Here is a 21,815-nt window from a genome sequence, read left to right on the forward strand (position 1 = left end):
AGGGCACCCCAAGAGGGACAAGTTTCACAAGTTAGATTTAAACAAACAAGTCAATAGCTCTCAAGATAGAGCACCCTTGTAATTGTGATCATCATCATCAATATCAATGAAGTAGGATGTAGGCTTTTACCTCTGCCGTGAGGGGCCGAACCTGGGTAAAACCTCGCGTCTCTCGTCCCGCTCAACCCCTCTAAAGCTACCACATAGATGTGTTGGCCTCACGACTAAGTCCTCACACTAAGGACATCTGTCGTGACAAATCCACGACACCCTCGGTGATGGTGTCTAGATTGGATCTGTGGTTTCTGGAATTTACGGCGTCTAGAATTGTTTTTTGTTGACTGCCCTAGGGTTTCTGAAATATTAGGGTATTTATAGAGCAAAGAGGTGGTGCGGGAGGCCACCGAGGTGGGCACAACCCACCAGGGCACTCCAGGGCCCCTAGGTGTGCCCCCTCGGGGCACCTCTCTGGTACTTATTTGGCCCATCGTGTGTCTTCTGGCCTAGAAAAATTCTACAAAAAGTTTCGCCGTGTTTGGAATCTGTTTGGTATTGATTTTCCGTGAAGTAAAAAAACAAGCAAAAAATAGCAACTGGCACTGGGCACTATGTCAATAGGTTAGTCCCCAAAAATGATATAAAGTTGCTATAAAATGATTGTAGAACATCCAAGAATGATAATATAACATCATGGAACAATAAAAAATTATAAATACGTTGGAGACGTATAAGGATGACACTGTAATAGTGCTAGGTTGAAATTGTTATGCCATATGATCATGCATGCTTAGTAGTTCTCTATTGCTTGTTGCTTGATTGCTCCATTGCTTTCTGCTTGATTGCTTACTTGCTGCTTGATTGCTCCACTACTTTCTGCTTGATTGCTTACTTGCTGCTTGATTGCTCTATTGCTTGCTACTCCAGCTGTTGCTCTTTATGCACTGCTAGAACAAGCGGTACGCGGTGTTCGTTGGGAGAGCACTAGGGGTTTACAGTTCATGGGAAGCTCGCAACCAACAAGTTTCAGGGTACAACGACAACAGCCACAAAGGGTTTAAGACTAGGCAGGCGACAGAAGATGCTTACGCCAAATTTGTGCGAAAGCAGGCATGCAAGGTTGAAGTTGGCAAGACGGCACCACAATTTGGGGTGAAGACTTTGATCATCATTGTGAGTTCGTCGCCATTGTAGTGTTGTGGTGTTGGTGTGGTAGTTATGATCGTGTGTAAGATAACCTCACCACATAGGGTGCAAGATTAGCACACCTCGCACCTGTAAGTGCATCTAGTGCCCCTTAGTGATTTTGGTGTATTGAAGACTTATAGGTTAAGGGACTAATGCGTGTGTGAGTGTACACAGGTCTATAAGTCTATGAGGAGTTTGATATTTACAGGAAAAGTCGACCCCTAAAAATGAATATCTTCGACTGAAGATTTTGGTATTTCTGAAGACTTTCATAAAGACTTTGAAAGTGAAGAAATTGGTGTGTCCGTGAAGACTTGATATTCATGCGAGGAATATGAAGCTTGAAGACTTTCGTTTTCATAGTTTTGTTTTTCTCTTTCTTGAGTCATAGGAAACACCGTACTGTTAAAGGGGGTCGAGGAAATACTAAGGAAAAATTTCCATGTGATGCTCAACTCAAAATCCTACACCTACCAATCCCTTCGAGTGAAGCCATTGGAAATCTCATACAGTTCAGTCAATTTCTTCAGTGACAGAGACGAAGTTCTTCTGGTCTCTGAGGAATTTGTCCTGACTGAGGAGTTAGGAATTCGCCAGTGCGGATTGCCTACACAGTGAGGAACATGATAGCCCTGAGGATTTTGGTACTCAAAATTCCGCCCATTGCTGTGCTATGCGCCAGCTGTTCCAAAATATCTATCCACCTAAACGTCATATCATTGAAGGGCATTTATGTCTTATCATGCCGGGTTGCTCCCTAGGCTATAAATAGCCGCCCCCTACAACCACTAGCTGGGAAAGGCTGCTCCGAGAGAAACCGACACTTGTCATTTGAGAGCAACCCATCCTCCGAGGACTTTGAGCGAAAATCATCAAGTGAGGAAAAACCAAAAACCCAAAACCCAAACACCTACAAACCCCAAGTGATTGAGCATCACTGAAGAGATTGATCCTGAGTGGATCCGACGCTTGTTACCTTTGAAGACTGTGCTTCTTCTAGACGGTTAGGCGTCATGGTCTAGAGCATCCAAGAGGAATTGTGGATTGCCGGGGGACCAAGTTTGTGAAGGTTTGGAAGTCGCTTGAAGACTTACCACGAGTGATTGGACGAGGTCTGTGTGACCTTAGTTCAAGGAGAATACAGTGAGGACTGGGTGTCTTGGACTAAGTGTCCTTGACTGGGTGTCCGGGACTGTGCGTCCTCGAGTTTAAATACTCAGCCGCTCCAACCAGACGTACAACTGAGACATCAGTTGGAACTAGTCTACCAAATCATTGTCTTCACCGAGCTTACTGGTTTTATTTTCTCAACTCTTTCATTTCCTCATAACTATGCTGTATGTTTGTTCATATCTATGTTTGAAGACTTTGACTGAAGACTTTCTCAATTTCCTCAGTTCAATTTTTTTAGTCTGTTTGTCTTCATCCTGTGTTATCCTGTGATTACGCTTCCTGTACTCTGTGTCTGTCTTCATTTTATCATGATGACTATGCTTGTATTCTGTTATGTTTACCTTTGAGTACTTATTCCGCTGCTAGTAGTTCTTCGCTAAGGAATACAGTAAAGAATTCCTCATCGGCAAATTCCTCAGTGAAGAATTTCATAAAAATCGTCTATTCACCCCCCTCTAGTCGATATAACACACTTTCAGCATCCTGTATGCAATCAAACAACATGCTTATGTGTGAGTTGAAACAATGCAGGCAACCAAACAACGTGCATAAAGCTACCCCCTAATGCAAATAATCAAGATACATGCAACCAAACAAATTGTAGATGTTGGCTTTTAGGTTGTTTATACTCTTCATTGAGCCCGAGGGCAACTCCAACGCATGACACCAAACGGACGTCCGTTTTCCGTCCGTTTGGGGATGACAATGGGGTCGTGTCTGCCCGGATTTGTGGATGCGCCGACCGTGCGCCCAATGCACGGTCGCATTTCGGTCGCATCTCGTTCGTTCGAGAATATAAACAAATATTCAAAATTAAACATGGCAATAGTTGCACGTCCGAAATAGTCTTATTACAACCGAATCGAATTAAAAATAATATCAAATAGTCTTATTATAATCCAGTTGAAAATTGTTTGCACGAATAGTCTTACTACGACATAGAGAAGGGTATGGCCTTTCTTCCTATTGCGGAGCATGGCCGGGGATTGATCCCCTGAACCGAGGCCACTTCCTACTAATGTGTTCATGTACGGCCCACGTAGCCACCAACTCTTCATTATCGGAGGATGAATCATCCGATAAGCAAAAACTCATCACCGCTATCCATTGTACCTTGTGAGCAAACCGTCGAACACCTTGCGGTCGTGCTGGAGGCGCAACTGGATAGTGCACGTCCCGCTCCCCTCGCAGGAAGCAAAGCAAGGTTTTGGGGTCGGTGGTGCTGGTGGGTTCCCTGTGGCAACGAATGGCCGACCGGAAGAGGTTGGGGACGACGGGCAATGCCAGCGGCCGTAGTTTCTCTCCCACCGGTAACAAGAAGAACGCTGACAAAATGCTTTCCGGAACGCCGGTGCGGAGACAACTATGGCATGGCGTGGTGGTGGTTGGAACGGCCCTTGTGGAAGACGACACGACCGAGGAGGGTGGTGGCGGCGACAATGTCGGGGGGCGAAGGGAGGTAGAGGAAGAGAAGGGAGGGTCTGTGTCCGTGACGGGCGGGTGTCGGTGTCAAAACCGGCGGATCTCGGGTAGGGGGTCCCGAACTGTGCGTCTAAGGTTGATGGTAATAGGAGACATGCGACATGGAGTTTTACCCAGGTTCGGGCCCTCTCGATGGAGGTAATACCCTGCGTCCTGCTTGATTGTTATTGATGAGTATGAGGATTACAAGAGTTGATCTACCACGAGATCATAATGGCTAAAATCCTAGAAGTCTAGCTTGTCAGATTATGATTCCCTCTACAGACTAAACCCTACGGTTTATATAGACACCTGAGGGGACTAGGGTTGTACAAACTCGGTTACAGAGAAATGAATCTTCATATCCGAACGCCAGGCTTGCCATCCAAGTCAAGGAAAGTCCCATCCGAACACAGAAAATGAACGACGGTCTATTCGCGGCCGCGCATTGAAACTTGGAGGGCCTGCTTTTTCCGTTCATCTCCAAACGAATACAAACGGACCATTTAGGGTTGTGCGATTGGAGTTGCCCTCATTGAGCCAGCGTGGGGTGGACGGGCAACCAAACACGCCCTCAACCTCAGTGACCAGACCAAATGTTCGCTCGCTGGAGGCCGGGAAAAAAAAGGCAACCAGTTCCGCTTCTCCACGACCATCGCTCGCCGTAGCCATAGCCGTTCACCGCCGCCGCCGCCGCCGCCGCCTCCACTCTACTCCCATAAAACAAAAGCGTCCCCGGAAGCCGAACCTTTTGCTTCGACCCGCGGCGCCCGAGGAAAAGCCGAACCCAACCCTAACCCTAGCCCGAGGGCTCCTCGCCGGCGTCGGCGATGGAGACTACTGAGTCGGAGCCGGCACCGGAGCTTCCCGCGGAGGAGGAGATGGCGCTCATCCGAGATATCACCGCCGCCTCGGAGGCCCACGCCAAGGAGGGTGACATCTTCTTCCTCATCACAAACAGGTCCCCTGCCCGCTTCCTTCTCCCGCTTCTCGATCCGGTCTCGGGTTCAGCCGTCTGTCTCGCGCTTTGTTTTGAGGGACGCTGTGCGCAAGGATGGATACTGTTTCTTTTAGATTCATTTGCTGCTACTGTTTGGGTGGACGGAAGGTCCTTATGGAGAGCGATTTGAGGTATATTGGATGAGGACAGGAGCTGGATTTGGTGATTCTTGCCGGTGCTAGTTGCTGCTGGATTTGTCCGTCTAGGGTGCATAGTTGCTGCAGATTCGAGGGAGGCGCTCCTTGCTTTTAGTGCTACTGGCAGGATTTTTAGTCTGGTACTGGTGTCCTATAGTGTGCAAGATTGCTAGTTTGAACATTTTATGACCTGGCAATCCGTTGTGAGCTGGTTCATTTTATTACCTTTTCAATCTTGGCCAGCACCCAATTTTTTGCGTTAGCTATCTTCTGATCTGTTGTCATGTTATTCCGACATTAGTATAGTTTAGGCTGCTTGTAAGATGCCTATATAACATATGAGATTATACCCTTGCTGAATGACAGGTAGCTTCTGACAACTTTCATTCTGATATACAATTGCTTTAGCTGTTCCTTTGATTTGTGTGTTATGTACTCCCTCCGTCCCAAAGTTCTTGTCTTAGATTTATCTAGATATGGATGTATCCAGTCACGTTTTAGTGTTAGATACATCTGTATCTAGACAAATCTAAGACAAGATTTTTGGGACGGAGGTAATACTTGGCTGTACAGTGTAGATAGATGTCATCGAAACTATGTTTCTGTAGGCGTCATCTGAAATACAGATTTACATAGCATTCACATCTTATGTTTGACTGATCCTGACCTGCTGTGTCATTTTTGTATTCTTCTTTTGGATCTTAGACATATATGTTTCTTGGTTGACTCAAATAGGTGGTGGCAAAGTTGGATTGATTATGTTATTCAAGATTTGGCTGGTGTACCAAGTAATGGTTCTCATCATCATGAGTTTGGTTCAAATACTCCTAGAAGGCCAGGAGCTATTGACAATACAAATTTGTTGGATGAAATGGCATCTGAAGTCTCCGACATGCAGATTGAGCTACATGATACCTTGGTTGAAGGCCGTGATTATATATTGCTCCCTCAGCAAGTCTGGGAAAAGCTGCATGGTTGGTATGTCTCGTTTGTGCAGAATGCGAATCTGATTCCGAGAATCTAATGCCACTGTGCATTTAATTACGTGATACTGTTTTTCTTGTGGTAGCAACAAAGCAACGTGTCTCTGTCTGAAAATATGGACCTATCGCTCTTGTGCCACCTTATTTGATTCTATGGATTAATTGTTCATCGGGCTGTTTACAGTCAGTCCATTTACCTGTATTACTGTAAACTAAATTCATTCACTTTATTTGTCATGCTAAGTGAAGCATCAAACTTCGGTTCATTATATTAGAAAGTTATATTATGACTCCCTTTTTGACTCAACTATTTGTTACATAACCAAATATATTTCTTTCTAAAATGATTGTATGAAGATACTGGTGAACAAATGGTTTTTGGTCACAATATCCTAGTCGCGCAAATTCTTGAGAATAGAAGGCATTGTTATCTACCCAAAAGATTTTCGTTGGGGCGTAACCCTCTCAGCGACGCGCCACATCGGAACCCGGGTGTGGTGGAAAATGGGCAAGGGCCGGGCCGTCACCCCCCAAGTGGCGCGCCGTATCTTGATCCGGATACGGTGGCAAGTGAGCGAGGATCGGGTCGTCGCATCCTTAGTGGCGCGCTACATCGGCGCCCGGATGTAGTGGAAAATGAGCAAGGGTCTTCGCATTTGACTCGACGAGTGCGAAGGGTAAGGAAGCTAGCCGAGCCTAGGAGGATTCGCTTAGGTAGCTGGAACGTAGGGTCTCTGACAGGGAAGCTTCGGGAGCTAGTTGATGCAGCAGTGAGGAGAGGTGTTGATATCCTTTGCGTCCAAGAAACCAAATGGAGAGGACAGAAGGCGAAGGAGGTGGAGGATACTGGCTTCAAGCTGTGGTACACGGGGACGGCTGCAAACAGAAATGGCGTAGGCATCTTGATCAACAAGAGCCTCAAGTATGGAGTGGTAGACGTGGGGACCGGATTATCCTGGTCAAGCTGGTAGCTGAGGACTTGGTTCTCAATGTTATCAGCGCATATGCCCCGCAAGTAGGCCACAATGAGAACACCAAGAGGGAGTTCTGGGAAGGCTTGGAAGACATGGTTAGGAGTGTACCGATTGGTGAGAAGCTCTTCATAGGAGGAGACCTCAATGGCCACGTGGGTACATCTAACACAGGTTTTGAAGGGGCGCATGGGGGCTTTGGCTATGGCATCAGGAATCAAGAAGGAGAAGATGTCTTAAGCTTTGCTCTAGCCTACAACATGATTGTAGCTAACACCCTCTTTAGAAAGAGAGAATCACATCTGGTGACTTTTAGTAGTGGCCAACACTCTAGCCAGATTGATTTCATCCTCTCGAGAAGAGAAGATAGGCGTGCGCCTAGACTGTAAGGTGATACCTGGGGAGAGTGTTGTACCCCAGCATCAGCTGGTGGTTGCTGACTTCCGCTTTCGGATTCGTGTCCAGCGGGATAAGCGTGCCAAGGTCGCTAGAACGAAGTGGTGGAAGCTCAAGGGGGAGGTAGCTCAGGTGTTCAAGGAGAGGGTATTTAAGGAGGGCCCTTGGGAGGAAGGGAGGGGATGCGGACAATGTGTGGATGAAGATGGCGACTTGCATTCGTAAGGTGGCCTCGGAGGAGTTTGGAGTGTCCAGGGGAAGGAGAAGCGAAGATAAGGATACCTGGTGGTGGAATGATGATGTCCAGAAGGCGCTTAAAGAGAAGAAAGATTGCTTCAGACGCCTATACCTGGATAGGAGTGTAGACAACATAGAGAAGTACAAGATGGCGAAGAAGGCCGCAAAGCGAGCTGTTGGTGAAGCAAGGGGTCGGGCATATGAGGACCTCTACCAACGGTTAGGCACGAAGGAAGGTGAAAGGGACATCTATAAGATGGCTAAGATCCGGGAGAGGAAGACGAGGGATATTGGCCAAGTCAAATGCATCAAGGACGGAGCAGGCCAACTCTTGGTGAAGGACGAAGAGATTAAGCATAGATGGCGGGAGTACTTCGACAAGCTGTTCAATGGGGAGAATGAGAGTTCTACCATTGAACTGAATGACTCCTTTGATGAGACCAGCATGCGTTTTGTGCGGCGCATCCAGGAGTCTGAGGTGAAGGAGGCTTTAAAAAGGATGAAAGGAGGCAAGGCGATGGGCCCTGATTGTATCCCCATTGAGGTGTGGAAAGGTCTCGGGGACATAGCGATAGTATGGCTAACCAAGCTTTTCAACCTCATTTTCGGGCAAACAAGATGCCAGAAGAATGGAGACGGAGTATATTAGTACCAATCTTCAAGAACAAGGGGGATGTTCAGAGTTGTACTAATTACCGTGGAATTAAGCTGATGAGCCATACAATGAAGCTATGGGAGAGAGTCATTGAGCACCGCTTAAGAAGAATGACAAGCGTGACCAAAAATCAGTTTGGTTTCATGCCTGGGAGGTCGACCATGGAAGCCATTTTCTTGGTACGACAACTTATGGAGAGATATAGGGAGCATAAGAAGGACTTGCATATGGTGTTCATTGACTTGGAGAAGGCCTATGATAAGATACCGCGGAATGTCATGTGGTGGGCCTTGGAGAAACACAAAGTCCCAGCAAAGTACATTACCCTCATCAAGGACATGTACAATAATGTTGTGACAAGTGTTCGAACAAGTGATGTCGACACTGATGACTTCCCGATTAAGATAGGACTACATCAGGGGTCAGCTTTGAGCCCTTATCTTTTTGCATTGGTGATGGATGAGGTCACAAGGGGTATACAAGGAGATATCCCATGGTGTATGCTCTTTGCGGATGATGTGGTGCTAGTTGACGATAGTCGGACGGGGGTAAATAGGAAGTTAGAGTTATGGAGACAAACCTTGGAATCGAAAGGGTTTAGGCTTAGTAGAACTAAAACCGAGTACATGATGTGCGGTTTCAGTACTACTAGCTGTGAGGAGGAGGAGGTTAGCCTTGATGGCCAGGTGGTACCTCGGAAGGACACCTTTCGGTATTTGGGGTCAATGTTGCAGGAGGATGGGGGTATTGATGAAGATGTGAACCATCGAATCAAAGCCGGATGGATGAAGTGGCGCCAAGCTTCTGGCATTCTCTGTGACAAGAGAGTGCCACAAAAGCTAAAAGGCAAGTTCTACAGGACGGCGGTTCGACCCGCAATGTTGTATGGCGCGGAGTGTTGGCCGATTAAAAGGCGACATGTTCAACAGTTAGGTGTGGCGGAGATGCGTATGTTGAGATGGATGTGTGGCCACACGAGGAAGGATCGAGTCCGGAATGATGATATACGAGATAGAGTTGGGGTAGCACCAATTGAGGAGAAGCTTGTCCAACATCGTTTGAGATGGTTTGGGCATATTCAGCGCAGGCCTCCAGAAGCTCCAGTGCATAGCGGACGGCTAAAGCGTGCGGAGAATGTCAAGAGAGGGCGGGGTCGACCGATTTTGACATGGGAGGAGTCCGTTAAGAGAGACCTGAAGGATTGGAGTATCGACAAAGAGCTAGCTATGGACAGGGGTGCGTGGAAGCTTGCTATCCATGTGCCAGAGCCATGAGTTGGTTGCGAGATCTTATGGGTTTCACCTCTAGCCTACCCCAACTTGTTTGGGACTAAAGGCTTTGTTGTTGTTGTTGTTGTTAGAAGGCATTGTTATCTGTAGAACGATTGTTTTGGAAGCGACATATTTCACAGCCTGTGGTGGATAACTATCCGACAAAAGAAGTTGAAATCTTCTCTGGCAAGCGGAGCTTCCATTTTTTCGTTTGCTTGCTTGACACTGTAAACTTTGAAATCTTGTTCGTATTAACTTAGCTTAACCTTTTCATTTTTATCAAAACCCGTTAACAGGTATGGCGGAGGGCCAACACTACCAAGAAAGGCAATCAATACTGGCTTGTCTCAAACTGATCTAGCCATAGAAGTTTATCCTTTACGTCTGCAGTTACTTCTGATGTCGAAAGGAGAGCAAGCTGTAGTAAGGATAAGCAAGAAGGTACGCCCTTATATCTTTGTCCACTGTAAAATATATAAAATAATTTCATTTCCATTTATTCATAGTAATGAATTATGTAAATTATGAGACGATAGATCCTTTATACAGAAACATTTCTGTAGAATTCGTGTAATGACACTACTCATTGTAGAAGTAGACTAGATGAACCCTTGTGAATTAATGTAAAAACTTATAATCTGAAAATTCATGCAGGTTACAGTTGATGAGCTCCGTAAGAAGGCGTGTGAGGTTTTTGATCTGGTACCAGATGAGGTAGCTGTTGTATTCGAATGTCTATTCCTATGGATTTTACTGCACGTATAAGTTTTGCTTACTCATTATGGTTGTTATTGGTAGGTGTGCATTTGGGACTACTATGGTCGAACAAAGCATGCTTTGATGGATAACTTGGAGAAAACTCTTGATGATGCCAACATTCAAATGGATCAAGATGTGAGAACTGGACTTTACATCATTGTTGGTAGTCGTGAGCTGTTTTAAAAATATTTTTTGACTTCTTGTCACTTTCTGCTGGGTGGTAATGACACTAATTTGTAGGGCAATTATGTCTGTCCGTTTCCAGAGTAAATGATCCTAACTACGAAATGTTTATATTATTATGGCAGATTCTCGTTGAAGTCGCCACTGATGCAAATGGTAGTTTGGATGGTGCGTGCATGAGTTCGATCCAAGAAGATTATTTTGGAAGCGCATCAACTTATTTGATGACAGATGCTTCGAAATCAGGATTCTCAAATGAGAATTTAGCATCACTCTGTTATGGTTCCAGAAGCTACAGCTCGAGTCTTATGCAAAGCCAGTACCTGCGCTCTTCCAGTGGTGACTTGGATAATGTTCCTGGTACTGTTGGTGTGACCACCAGGGGATCTCCGTCAGGTCTTACTGGGCTACTTAACTTGGGAAACACATGTTTCATGAACAGTGCTGTACAATGTCTTGTGCACACACCAGAGTTTGCTAGATATTTTCGTGAAGATTACCACTGTGAAATTAATTGGCACAATCCTCTGGGTATGGTGGTAAGTACTCTCTCTAGCGCGACCTTGAAATCTTGATGCTTTACTTAGCCCTTATCTGGTGAAGCAACTGGACATACTGTTATGCATTCAGTATAACTTGTGAGCATGATTATATTTGTAAGAAATACTTGTTAGTGTTGATGTAACAACCATAAAAATGTCAGATACTGAATGTGCTACAGAAGTAAAATTGCGTCTTGTTTAGATTTTTTAGATTCAGTTAATTTTACCTTGAATCTCTGTGGGCATTGCGTACCTTCACCACTGTAGTCTTACTGCTATCGTTTATTGTTTCCTGTACCTTCATCTTTATTGTGGTTCAGATTCATAATTTTTTCACTAAAACAAATTTGTCAGTTTATCTTAAATATGGATGAAATTTGTGTGTTTCTGTATACCATCATCGCATCTGGCAGAGTGCACCCTTTCTGTTGTTACAGCAGCTTTGTCTAGTTTTATTGCATACATAGTTGTGTTTAAACCAGAAGTAGTTTATTTGCTGGAGAGACAAAATCTCATGTGTATTTCCATTGAGATCTCACATCTTTACACATTACAGTTGGTATAAATAGGTTTGTGGAACATGCTGAAGTTTTAATGCATCAATGTTGCTTGTTAATACAGAAATAACTTTGCTTTTTGTAACAATGGCTATATTTTTTATGACCTCATGATCATTTGCATGATCTCATGGGTTCAAGTCCTGGAAACAGCCTCTTACAGAAATGTAGGGAAAGGCTGCGTACTATAGACCCAAAGTGGTCGGACCCTTCCCTGGACCCTGCGCAAGCGGGAGCTACATGCACCAGGTTGCCCTTTTTTTCATGATCATTTGCATCTATGTGTCCTATTAATTTTACTGAGATCTGATGGTAGTCTTGTAGGGTGAACTTGCATTAGCTTTTGGAGAGCTACTGAGAAAACTTTGGGCTCCTAGCCGCACCCCAGTGTCTCCACGACCATTCAAAACAAAGTTGTCTCGGTTTGCACCTCAGTTCAGTGGATACAACCAACACGATTCACAGGTTTGATTCTTTCGTTAGACAGCTCCTTATCCATCTGCAGTTTTTCTCAAAAATCTGTATCTTGATACTTCCAGGAGCTGTTGGCATTCCTCCTGGATGGACTGCATGAAGACTTGAACCGTGTGAAACATAGACCTTACTTAAAATCCAAAGATGCTGAGGGACGATCAGATGAAGAGGTTGCTGATGAGTATTGGGCAAATCACATTGCCAGAAATGATTCTATCATTGTTGATGTATGCCAGGTTAGTCTCAACTCCCAAATGGCCAAATCTGTACGAATCGCTTTGTTCGATGCTGTAAAGAGGTGGTTCATGGCCTTCTGGTCATGTTTTAGTTTCTTGCAGTCGTTATGTATTTTTTGTACCTTTGTCAGTTTAAAGTGATATTTTGATTAAATTTGGATGACCCCATGATAGTGAAAACAGACATGGAAAAACAACTGATGCTAGTGCATGTTCTTGCAGTTTTTGTGTTTCTGCTATGCAGCAAGGTAGCAGAAAGACACCCATGTTTAATGTATGCTCCACTGTTTCCGCGTATGAGATGGGAGTTCTGCAATAAATGTGACAGTCCTCTTATTGGCTGTTATGTTTTATGTTGTTGACGGTCAAATGCTTTCCATTGCTAGCCAATGCAGTATGTTGCTAGAATGAAATATCGTGGAAAAATTAGGTGCTCCTAGGCGCACGATTAGGCGCTAGGCGGAGGTAAAACGCCTTGTTTTGGCCCTAGGCAGTGAATTAGGCGGCTGACAAGGTACTCCAGCGCTGATGAGGCGACGACCATGGGGAAGAGAGGCAGCTATGGGGAAAGAGGGACTGAGGTGGGGAAACAGATTTAGTTGCGGAGGAGGAGCTGCAGCCGCCATTGACGCGTGCCTGGACGGGAGTAGGCAGTGGAGGAGCTGCAGCGCCACCATTGGTGTGTGTCTGGAAGGGGATCAGGCAAGGGAAAGAGACAGAGGAGTATAGACGGATGGTTCAGATTAGAGCATGGTTCGGATTGGGTTTGCAAGCTAGGGTTCCATAATGGGCCTTATTGGGCTAGTGTTGCAGAGTTTAGAGCCTGTATTCTCTGAAAAATGCACCCAGCCGCCCCTTGCTGCCTTATGCGTACAAAATGCTTAAGCGTGCATAGGCGCCTCTTAAGCTGTCATTGCACTAGGCCAGGTGGAACACTCGCCCAGCGCCCAGCGCTTAAAAAAGCCTTGTGAAATAGTACAAGGTTGAGACGTCTAGCATGAAATTATGGTGTATTGATCTCTGACTTCTGGGCAGAGGTATTTTTGCTAAATGTTACCTTTTAATTTCCAGGGGCAGTACAAGTCAACTTTGGTCTGTCCAGTATGTGGAAAGGTTTCAGTGACATTTGACCCATTCATGTATCTTTCCTTACCTCTACAATTTGCTTCAACGCGGAGCATGACTGTTGTGGTTTTCACTTGTGATGGGAGTGCTCCACCAATACCATACACTGTAAGTGTACCCAAGCAAGGTAGGTGCAGGGACCTTATCCAAGCACTCAGCAACGCATGCTCGCTTAGAAATGAAGAGAGACTTCTAATTGCCGAGGTTTGTTACAAAATACCCATTTTTTAACAAGCATATGCTGCTGTATTTCATCGTGTTAGTAAATCTATTTTCTTTGTATTGTATTTGCAGATACGTAATCATAGGATCCATCTTATTCTCGAGGATCCAGTGCTCCAGCTTTCTACAATTAAAGATGATGATCACCTGGCAGTTTATAGGCTTCCAAGATTGGAAAAAAGGGCAAGTTATGTTCAATTTGTGCATTGCCGTGAAGACTTGTAAGCAAAGAGACAAAAAAGACATAAGTTGCATTTTTATTCTGCTAGGGCGATAGCTTTAGTAACTTGCTTGCTGTATATAACAACAAACACAACATATGCCATTTCCATTAACTGTTAACATGCAATAGTGGGAAAGCACTTCTTGTGCATCAAATTCTTCTTAAATAATAGCTTTGCTTCTGTAGGGACCTTGGAAACAATAGCAGCTCAACCTCTTGGAAGCCATATGGTGTTCCTCTTCTTGCACAAATATCTCGCAATGAAACTGTCACCGGTTCTGATATCCATGAGATGGCCCGTAAAATGCTTGTGCCCATGTTCAGAAATCATGTGGCACAACATTCGGCAGTTCAAAGTTCTCTTTCCACAAGAACACAAAGCTATCACACCGACAGCAGCAAATTTCAGCTACAGTTGATTGATGATAGCAACACAGTGATTGAGCAAACTGATTATGTTATCAGGGTTCCGCAGTCTTCGGTTGCAACTGTTATTTTTGTCAACTGGTCCAAGTTAGATCTTAAAAAGTTGAACACAAACCATCACCTTCCAGAGGTGTTTAAGTATGCTCCTCCCGCCAAGAGAACCCGTGGTGAACCTCTCTCACTCTATGCATGCTTGGATGCTTTCTTGAGAGAAGAACCACTTGTTCCTGAAGAAATGTGGTTAGTATTCAATACTGCCCCCCCTGAAGATACCTTTGATGTTTGCAAATATGTTGTTCATGCAAGTGTTGCTAACTCTAGCTTAGCTGATATTCAGTTTCAGTCAACATAGGGGTTACAGTATGTCAAGTAGTAGTTATGTTATCTGCATTTTGCATTTCACTTGATATAATCTCACTCGTAGGCTTAGGATTTAGTATTTTCATGGATACCTTGCATTGCTAAATATGAATCTATGTAAATGAGAAAGAACTGGAAAATCAAAATATCAGTGTCCTCTTCGATGCAGAAAATAATGGCGCTGCATGGTTGTTATATTATTTTCCTGTGCACTGATCTTGAAAGCATCACTTTTAGCCCATTACAGATTATTAGAAATATCTTATAACAGGCACATGCTATAACTGTTCCTTTCAAGTGCCTAGAACTTTAATTTTACATTTTAGTTTAACAGAGTTATGTTAATTGAATTAGGTATTGTCCAAGGTGCAAGGAGCAAAGGCAAGCTAGTAAAAAGCTTGATTTATGGAGACTACCAGAAGTGTTAGTTATTCATTTGAAGAGATTTTCATTTAGTAGGTCAACTAAGCATAAGCTGGAAACTTTTGTTAATTTCCCAATACATGACTTGGATTTGACAAACTATATTGCTAACAAGATACCTCAGCGTCAAACTTATGAGCTGTATGCTGTTAGCAATCATTATGGCAGCATGGCGAGTGGGCATTATACTGCTTACATAAAGGTTATTTTCTACTTCATTTTTTTAATTATTCCAAAAAAGGTTAATTTCTCAAATTCTACTCCCTCCGTTTTTGTATACAAGGCCACTTCATATTTTTATGTCTAACTTTGACCATTTTATTGAAATGTGAGTTGTATGCCACAAAAAGCATGCCATTTGATACACATTTCAAATAACCTTCCGATGATACATTTTTGTTGACATATAAGCCATATTTTGTCGACCAAAATTATAAGTCAAAGTATGACATGAAAACAAAGTGGCCTTGTATACAAAAACAGAGGGAGTAATATTGCTTCCGCAATTTCAGTTTATTTCTCTGAAGGACACCAGTGGTAGCTTCTTAGGACCTCCAACTTGTTATTGCATGTCCTTATGTATTTGGAAGTAGGGGCCGAAGTATCATACTAATGCATTGTTTTAAATTGTTGGTGTTCTATCTTTAACTGCAGTTATTCCTGCAATGCTTAGGCCCTGTTTGGTTCATAAGTCCTAGGACTTTTTCTAGTCCCAACTAAAAAGTCTCTAGTCCCTAAAAAGTCCCTCCCTGTTTGTTTGCAGAGACTAAAAAGTCCCTAGTCCCTTCCTAGGGGTTATTAAATGACCATATTGCCCCTAGTATATAGAAAAATAACAATCAAACAACACCATGGGGTGGCGGGCCATTAAATGCATGGAGGGGCATTGTTGGAAAAGTCCCAAAAAGTCCCAAAAAAGACTCTCCTTGAGAGTCTTCTTCATTTAGTCCCAAATGCCTAGTTTAGTCCCTAAAAAGTCCCTCCCGTTTGGTAAAAAAGTCTCTAAGAGGGACTTTTTCTAGTCCCTACACAAAAAAGTCCCTGGAAACAAACACCCCCTTACTTAGTTGCTCTTTCAATCTCGTTATTGGATATATAGCAGACTTTGCTAGCTATGCTGCCTAAGCACATACATTCATTTAATCTGCATTGTCAGAAAGGAGAAATTGGTTATAGAAACTTATAGTACCACATTGTCTTCCAGAGTTCCTAGTTCTACTTATTGTGTTGTAGAGCTATTTATTTGCCTGTGTGTTGGCTCTAATCTAGAAGTCTAATGGGGAGTTGTATTTTGTGCAGCTCTTGGATGAGAACAGGTGGTACAATTTTGATGATAGCCATGTTTCTGCCATCAATGAAGAAGAAGTGAAGTCAGGTGCAGCTTACGTGCTGTTCTACAGAAGAGTTAGAGAAGCAGATGGAGCAGCAAGCAATGGAACCCAGTCATGTGTGAAACGAAGCCGCAGATCTAGCCAAAGATAATCTGAGTTGTTGCATAGCTTTGCAATTTTAGAAGAACCCTTTGGGTTCCTTTTTTGTGTGTGGAATTGCAAGGTTTCGGTGTGAGACCATAGGATATTGTGGCTATACAGCGGACGGGAGGAATACCATTAGAAGTTGGCTGTCAATACAGATGGGGAATGATGAGAACATAGCGAATGGTTAACTAGGTGGATATTGCTGCGGCTATATAGCTTGGACAGAGTGTAGGTTTGCTTGCCATGTTCATCTTTCTAGTTCTGCCTAGAAGAGAAATGAAAGATGGGCCATTAGGTTGCACCGCCTTGTTCAAGTTGATTAGAGTTTTATATTTCAGTTATATGTACGTAGCTAGTGTACACCTTACTGTTTTTATCATTAATGCTATGCCACAGGGCATTGTTTTACCTGTGTCATGCTTGTTTGAGGTACAATTTTTTTTTTGATCTGTGGAACCGTGAATTTGCCATGGAGAAGTTGGTGCATTACTCTTTTTTTTTCCTTGAATTATTATTATCTAGTCCTATTTTTACAGTAAGCTGTCGTTTCTGCAATTCTGCTCCCTTTGTCTTGGTTTATTGGACCCCTTGTCTTTTGTGTCAAACCTACATCTTAAGTTTAGCAAATGAAATATAAACTAGCATGTCACAAAAATTGTACGGTAGATCTCTTGAATACAAATCCTATAGTATTCCTTTTTAGCATATACCTCATATTTTCTTAGTTAATATCGATGGCGAAAGTTCAACCCATAATGTAAAACCTGATGGTTACAAAATTGCAATGATACGTTGGAGTTCTCGTATCTAAAAGAGTTAAAAGCATTGGAAGTCCGTCAACTTTCTCACAATGTGATGGTTTGGTCCTAAAACTTGCAAAACGACCCTATCTAGTTTCAGAACTTGTGCCCAATGTGCAATTTAGTTTCTGGACCAATCACAGAGCGACAAGTGAACTGGCCTCAAGCCGGTCAGCGTGTGCGTTTTTGCAAAGAGCCCCTGCCGTTCCTTATAATCAACCCGCAGTACAGGTTGGACAGCAACGGGGGAGCACCTGAATTTATTATGTCGAGGGGAACTCTTGTAGCTTATCCCCACTCGCCCCCCTTCTCCATCCTTCTCCCTGTCGGGGCATGCGCAGCTGTTGCTGACGTCAGCAACAATTATGTCGATGGGAACTCCTGTAGCTTATCCCCACTCGCCCCCCTTCTCCATCATTCCCCCTGTCGGGGCACGCATGGCTGTTGCTAACGTCAGCAACAATGGCTGCCTCGCCGGAGCTCTTCGGCGGTCTAGTGCCGCCTCCCTCCGCTCATCTAGTCTGGCCGCCTGCTGTCATTCCTCCAGACTATGGCGAGCAGTCCTCTGCCCTGCATCTCCTCTTCCATGTTCCTTTTCTTGTATGTGCCCGGCCAAGTACGGCCTAGTACACCGGATCCGTGCGATTTGGAAGCAGATTCAAGGTTCTGAATTGCTTTGATCTTGCAATGTGACATTCTTACCATGAAAGCAAGCTAGGGTTTTGAGCGATGCATTTAGTCTAGGGTTTATGTAGAAAGTTCTGGGTTTCAGGCATGAAGATAGTGCTGTTGCGTGGAAGCACCCTATGTTGTATTTCTTATGTGAATTTGGTATTTTGTTTTGTGTAGATTCGCTTACAATCCCTGTAGTGTTGGATTTCGAATCATAGTGAACTGTCAGTGTTATATTCAGTTAACTGAATTTGTGCAGTTAACTGGTCAGTGTTATATGAAGTTAACTAAATTTTGCACCGAATTTCTGACCTTTTTGGATGCAGTGTGTGACTCAGCAATGGGATAGAGTGTTCACACTCCTTTCTTTACACTAGAGCTGGAATATGGTGGTATTTTCTATGGACCTATCAGTGCCCTAGAGTACCATAACTCTTCTTTGGAGGTCTTTGACTATTTTGATGCTTGCACATTTTCATATGCAGTCTTAGAAGAGCACCTAAATTGGTTGGGATATCCTGCCAATGAGCACATACTTTACTGGTGCTTACCTGAGAAAACAATTTCAGATGGGTTGGTTATAATTAGAGGTGATGAAGATTTGCAACATCTTATCACAGCTAGTGCTTAGCATAAAGTTCTTGCAATTATGGTTGACCATCCAGACTTCATCAACAATTTTAGAGAAGATTTGATATTGAAGATGCCATCTGCTGAAAGTCTTGTTAGAATGGCCAACTCAATTGTTGGTGCAAGCAGTGCAACATCTACTCACAGCATCATTTCTGTGAATGTTGAAGATCCAATTTCAGAGGTTTCAGTTGATGGGACAGAAGTAGCTCACAGAGAAGAAGTTGCTACTGCAGGAAGAGCAAGTAAAAGACAAAGAAATGCATATGCAGGCAGAGGAAGAGGTGCAGCTCCAGATGCAGGCACATGAAGAGGAGCAGCTCCAAATGCAGGCAGAGAAAGAGGAGTAGCTCCAAATGCAGGGAGAGGAAGAGGTGCACCTCCAGCTACAGGCAGAGAAAGAGGTGCAGGTCCAGCTACAAGCACAAGAAGAGGTGCAGGTCCAGCTACTGCAGGGAGAGGAGGTATTCCAGGTGAGAGGGCATATTGGCTGCTGTTTGGAGATGACATGATTAGCCAAATACCTGATCTCAATGCTCCTCCTGAAGATGTCAATGCACCTGCTCCCTGATTATCTGGCTATTGCTAGTGACATTTTTTGTAAAGGCATAGAGTGATGTAACTTAATGACTGGCCTGTTAAGGATGCCAAATAGTGGCATCAAGTGGTAAGCTTTGCCTATTTTTATGGCAAAACAGTGGCATTCATTGCCCTTTTTGTAAACTTAACATTTGGAGGGAAGTTCCTCAAGGGGGGGGGGTAGTAATGTAGAATGAAGATTAGTGCATATTGGCCAGTTCTAGTTAACTGAATTTTTTTGGCTGCTGTTCTAGTTAACCGAATCTGATTGACTGCTGTAGTGCAAAAAAAAAATGGAAAACCAAAAAATATGGCCTGGGGCTCGAACCCAGGACCCGGGGTTTATAACGCTGCGTGCAATGCCAATTGGATAGAAGTATTGATTTGTTGTACACCTTCTTATCTTAACATTATTAGATAGTGGGCCATGCAGTTTAGCGTGCGTTACAGCCGCTGTGTGACGACCGTGCGTAGCATTATACCATTGTCGTTTCGGTTTCCCATGCTTTAAGACGTGGCAACCTCCCATTGTCCCTCCCCACTCACCTCTCACACACCCCACTCCTCCCCCACTCTCCTCTACCAACCACCCAAGACACGCGTCTCGACGACCACGCCACCGCCGCCGCCATGGACCAGAGTCTCGGCTGGCAGAAGGCCGTCGAAGAGCTGGCCGGCGACAACCAGGAGATACGCGCGCAATACAGGGAGATCACGCGGTGGTTCCAAAGTGTTCAGATGATGAGGATCCATGCGCACGGTCTCGTCAAGGTGATGACGGATGCTGAAAAGCTCCATGCCTTCCCCGCCGGCTTCAACGTCCCTCCGGCGACCATCCTCCTGTGGGCAATGCGCGAGGTTCAGCGCTCCCCCAACCCCAGGCAGCGCGCCCGCTGGTGGATGTACCGCTCATCACCACGGCACCGGCCCAGCCGGATGCAGAGCGCGTTGCGTCCAGGACCGAGTGTCGGTGTCAAAACCGGCGGATCTCGGGTAGGGGGTCCCGAACTGTGCATCTAAGGCGGATGGTAACAGGAGGCGGGGGACACAATGTTTACCCAGGTTCGGGCCCTCTCGATGGAGGTAATACCCTACTTCCTGCTTGATTGATCTTGATGATATGAGTATTACAAGAGTTGATCTACCACGAGATCGGAGAGGCTAAACCCTAGAAGCTAGCCTATGGTATGATTGTTGTTGTCCTACGGACTAAAACCCTCCGGTTTATATAGACACCGGAGGGGCTAGGGTTACACAGAGTCAGTTACAAGGGAGGAGATCTACATATCCGAATCGCCAAGCTTGCCTTCCACGCAAAGGAGAGTCCCATCCGGACACGGGATGAAGTCTTCAATCTTGTATCTTCATAGTCCAACAGTCCGGCCAAAGTATATAGTCCGGCTGTCCGAGGACCCCCTAATCCAGGACTCCCTTAGTAGCCCCCGAACCAGGCTTCAATGACGATGAGTCCGGCGCGCATATTGTCTTCGGCATTGCAAGTCGGGTTCTCCTCCAAATCCTGAGCACCTCTCGTAACGAGTTGTGTCCGGCCTCCCATGAATGTTGTGTTGGGGAACGTAGTAATTTCAAAAAATTTCCTACGCACACGCAAGATCATGGTGATGCATAGCAACGAGAGGGGAGAGTGTGATCTACGTACCCTTGTAGACCGATAACGGAAGCGTTAGCACAACGCGGTTGATGTAGTCGTACGTCTTCACGGCCCGACCGATCAAGCACCGAAACTACGACACCTCCGAGTTCTAGCACACGTTCAGCTCGATGACGATCCCCGGACTCCGATCCAGCAAAGTGTCGGGGAAGAGTTCTGTCAGCACGACGGCGTGGTGATGATCTTGATGTACTACCGTCGCAGGGCTTCGCCTAAGCACCGCTACAATATTATCGAGGATTATGGTGGAAGGGGGCACCGCACACGGCTAAGAATATGATCATGTGGATCAACTTGTGTGTCTAGGGGTGCCCCCTGCCCCCGTATATAAAGGATCAAGGGGAGGAGGCCGGCCGACCCCTATTGGCGCGCCAGGAGGAGTCCTCCTCCTAGTAGGAGTAGGACTCCTACTAGGAGGGGGAAAGAAGTGGGGAGGGAGAAGGAAAGGGGGGCGCCGCCCCCCCTCTCCTAGTCCAATTCGGACCAGGAGGGGAGGAGGCACGCGACCCACCTTTGGCTGCCCTCTCTCTCTCCACTAAGGCCCATATGGCCCATTACTTCTCCCGGGGGGGTTCCGGTAACCCTCCGGCTCTCCGGTTTTCTCCGAAATCACCCGGAACACTTCCGGTGTCCGAATATAGCCGTCCAATATATCAATCTTTATGTCTCGACCATTTCGAGACTCCTCGTCATGTCCATGATCACATCCGGGACTCCAAACTAACTTCGGTACATCAAAACTCATAAACTCATAATATAACTGTCATCGAAACCTTAAGCGTGCGGACCCTACAGGTTCGAGAACAATGTAGACATGACCGAGACACGTCTCCGGTCAATAACCAATAGCGGAACCTGGATGCTCATATTGGCTCCTACATATTCTACAAAGATCTTTTATCGGTCAGACCGCATAACAACATACGTTGTTCCCTTTGTCATCGGTATGTTACTTGCCCGAGATTCGATCGTCGGTATCTCAATA

The 21,815-nt window shown here is 45.0% G+C and overlaps 1 protein-coding gene across 2 annotated transcripts; it reads left to right on the top strand.

The window, feature by feature from the left end:
• Positions 1-4,366: 4,366 nt before the first annotated feature.
• On the top strand, positions 4,367-16,967 carry LOC119285659 (ubiquitin carboxyl-terminal hydrolase 5-like). Of its 2 annotated transcripts, XR_005139636.1 has the most exons (14): positions 4,367-4,780; positions 5,692-5,934; positions 9,766-9,910; positions 10,124-10,183; positions 10,268-10,363; positions 10,537-10,950; positions 11,835-11,975; positions 12,050-12,220; positions 13,292-13,549; positions 13,640-13,788; positions 13,977-14,456; positions 14,931-15,031; positions 15,115-15,201; positions 16,299-16,435. XR_005139636.1 is itself a non-coding variant. In XM_037564998.1 (13 exons), exons 1-13 carry the CDS (start codon positions 4,650-4,652, stop codon positions 16,479-16,481), a joined length of 2,742 nt encoding a protein of 913 aa, XP_037420895.1. In that variant the 5' UTR covers positions 4,369-4,649; the 3' UTR covers positions 16,482-16,967. The 2 variants fall into 2 exon arrangements, 1 of the variants encoding a protein (XP_037420895.1); XM_037564998.1 differs by having other exon boundaries at positions 4,369-4,780; positions 14,931-15,201; positions 16,299-16,967.
• Positions 16,968-21,815: the final 4,848 nt, after the last annotated feature.

Source organism: Triticum dicoccoides, chromosome 4A, assembly GCF_002162155.2.
Source record: "Triticum dicoccoides isolate Atlit2015 ecotype Zavitan chromosome 4A, WEW_v2.0, whole genome shotgun sequence".
In the NCBI taxonomy this organism is placed as follows: Eukaryota; Viridiplantae; Streptophyta; class Magnoliopsida; order Poales; family Poaceae; genus Triticum; species Triticum dicoccoides.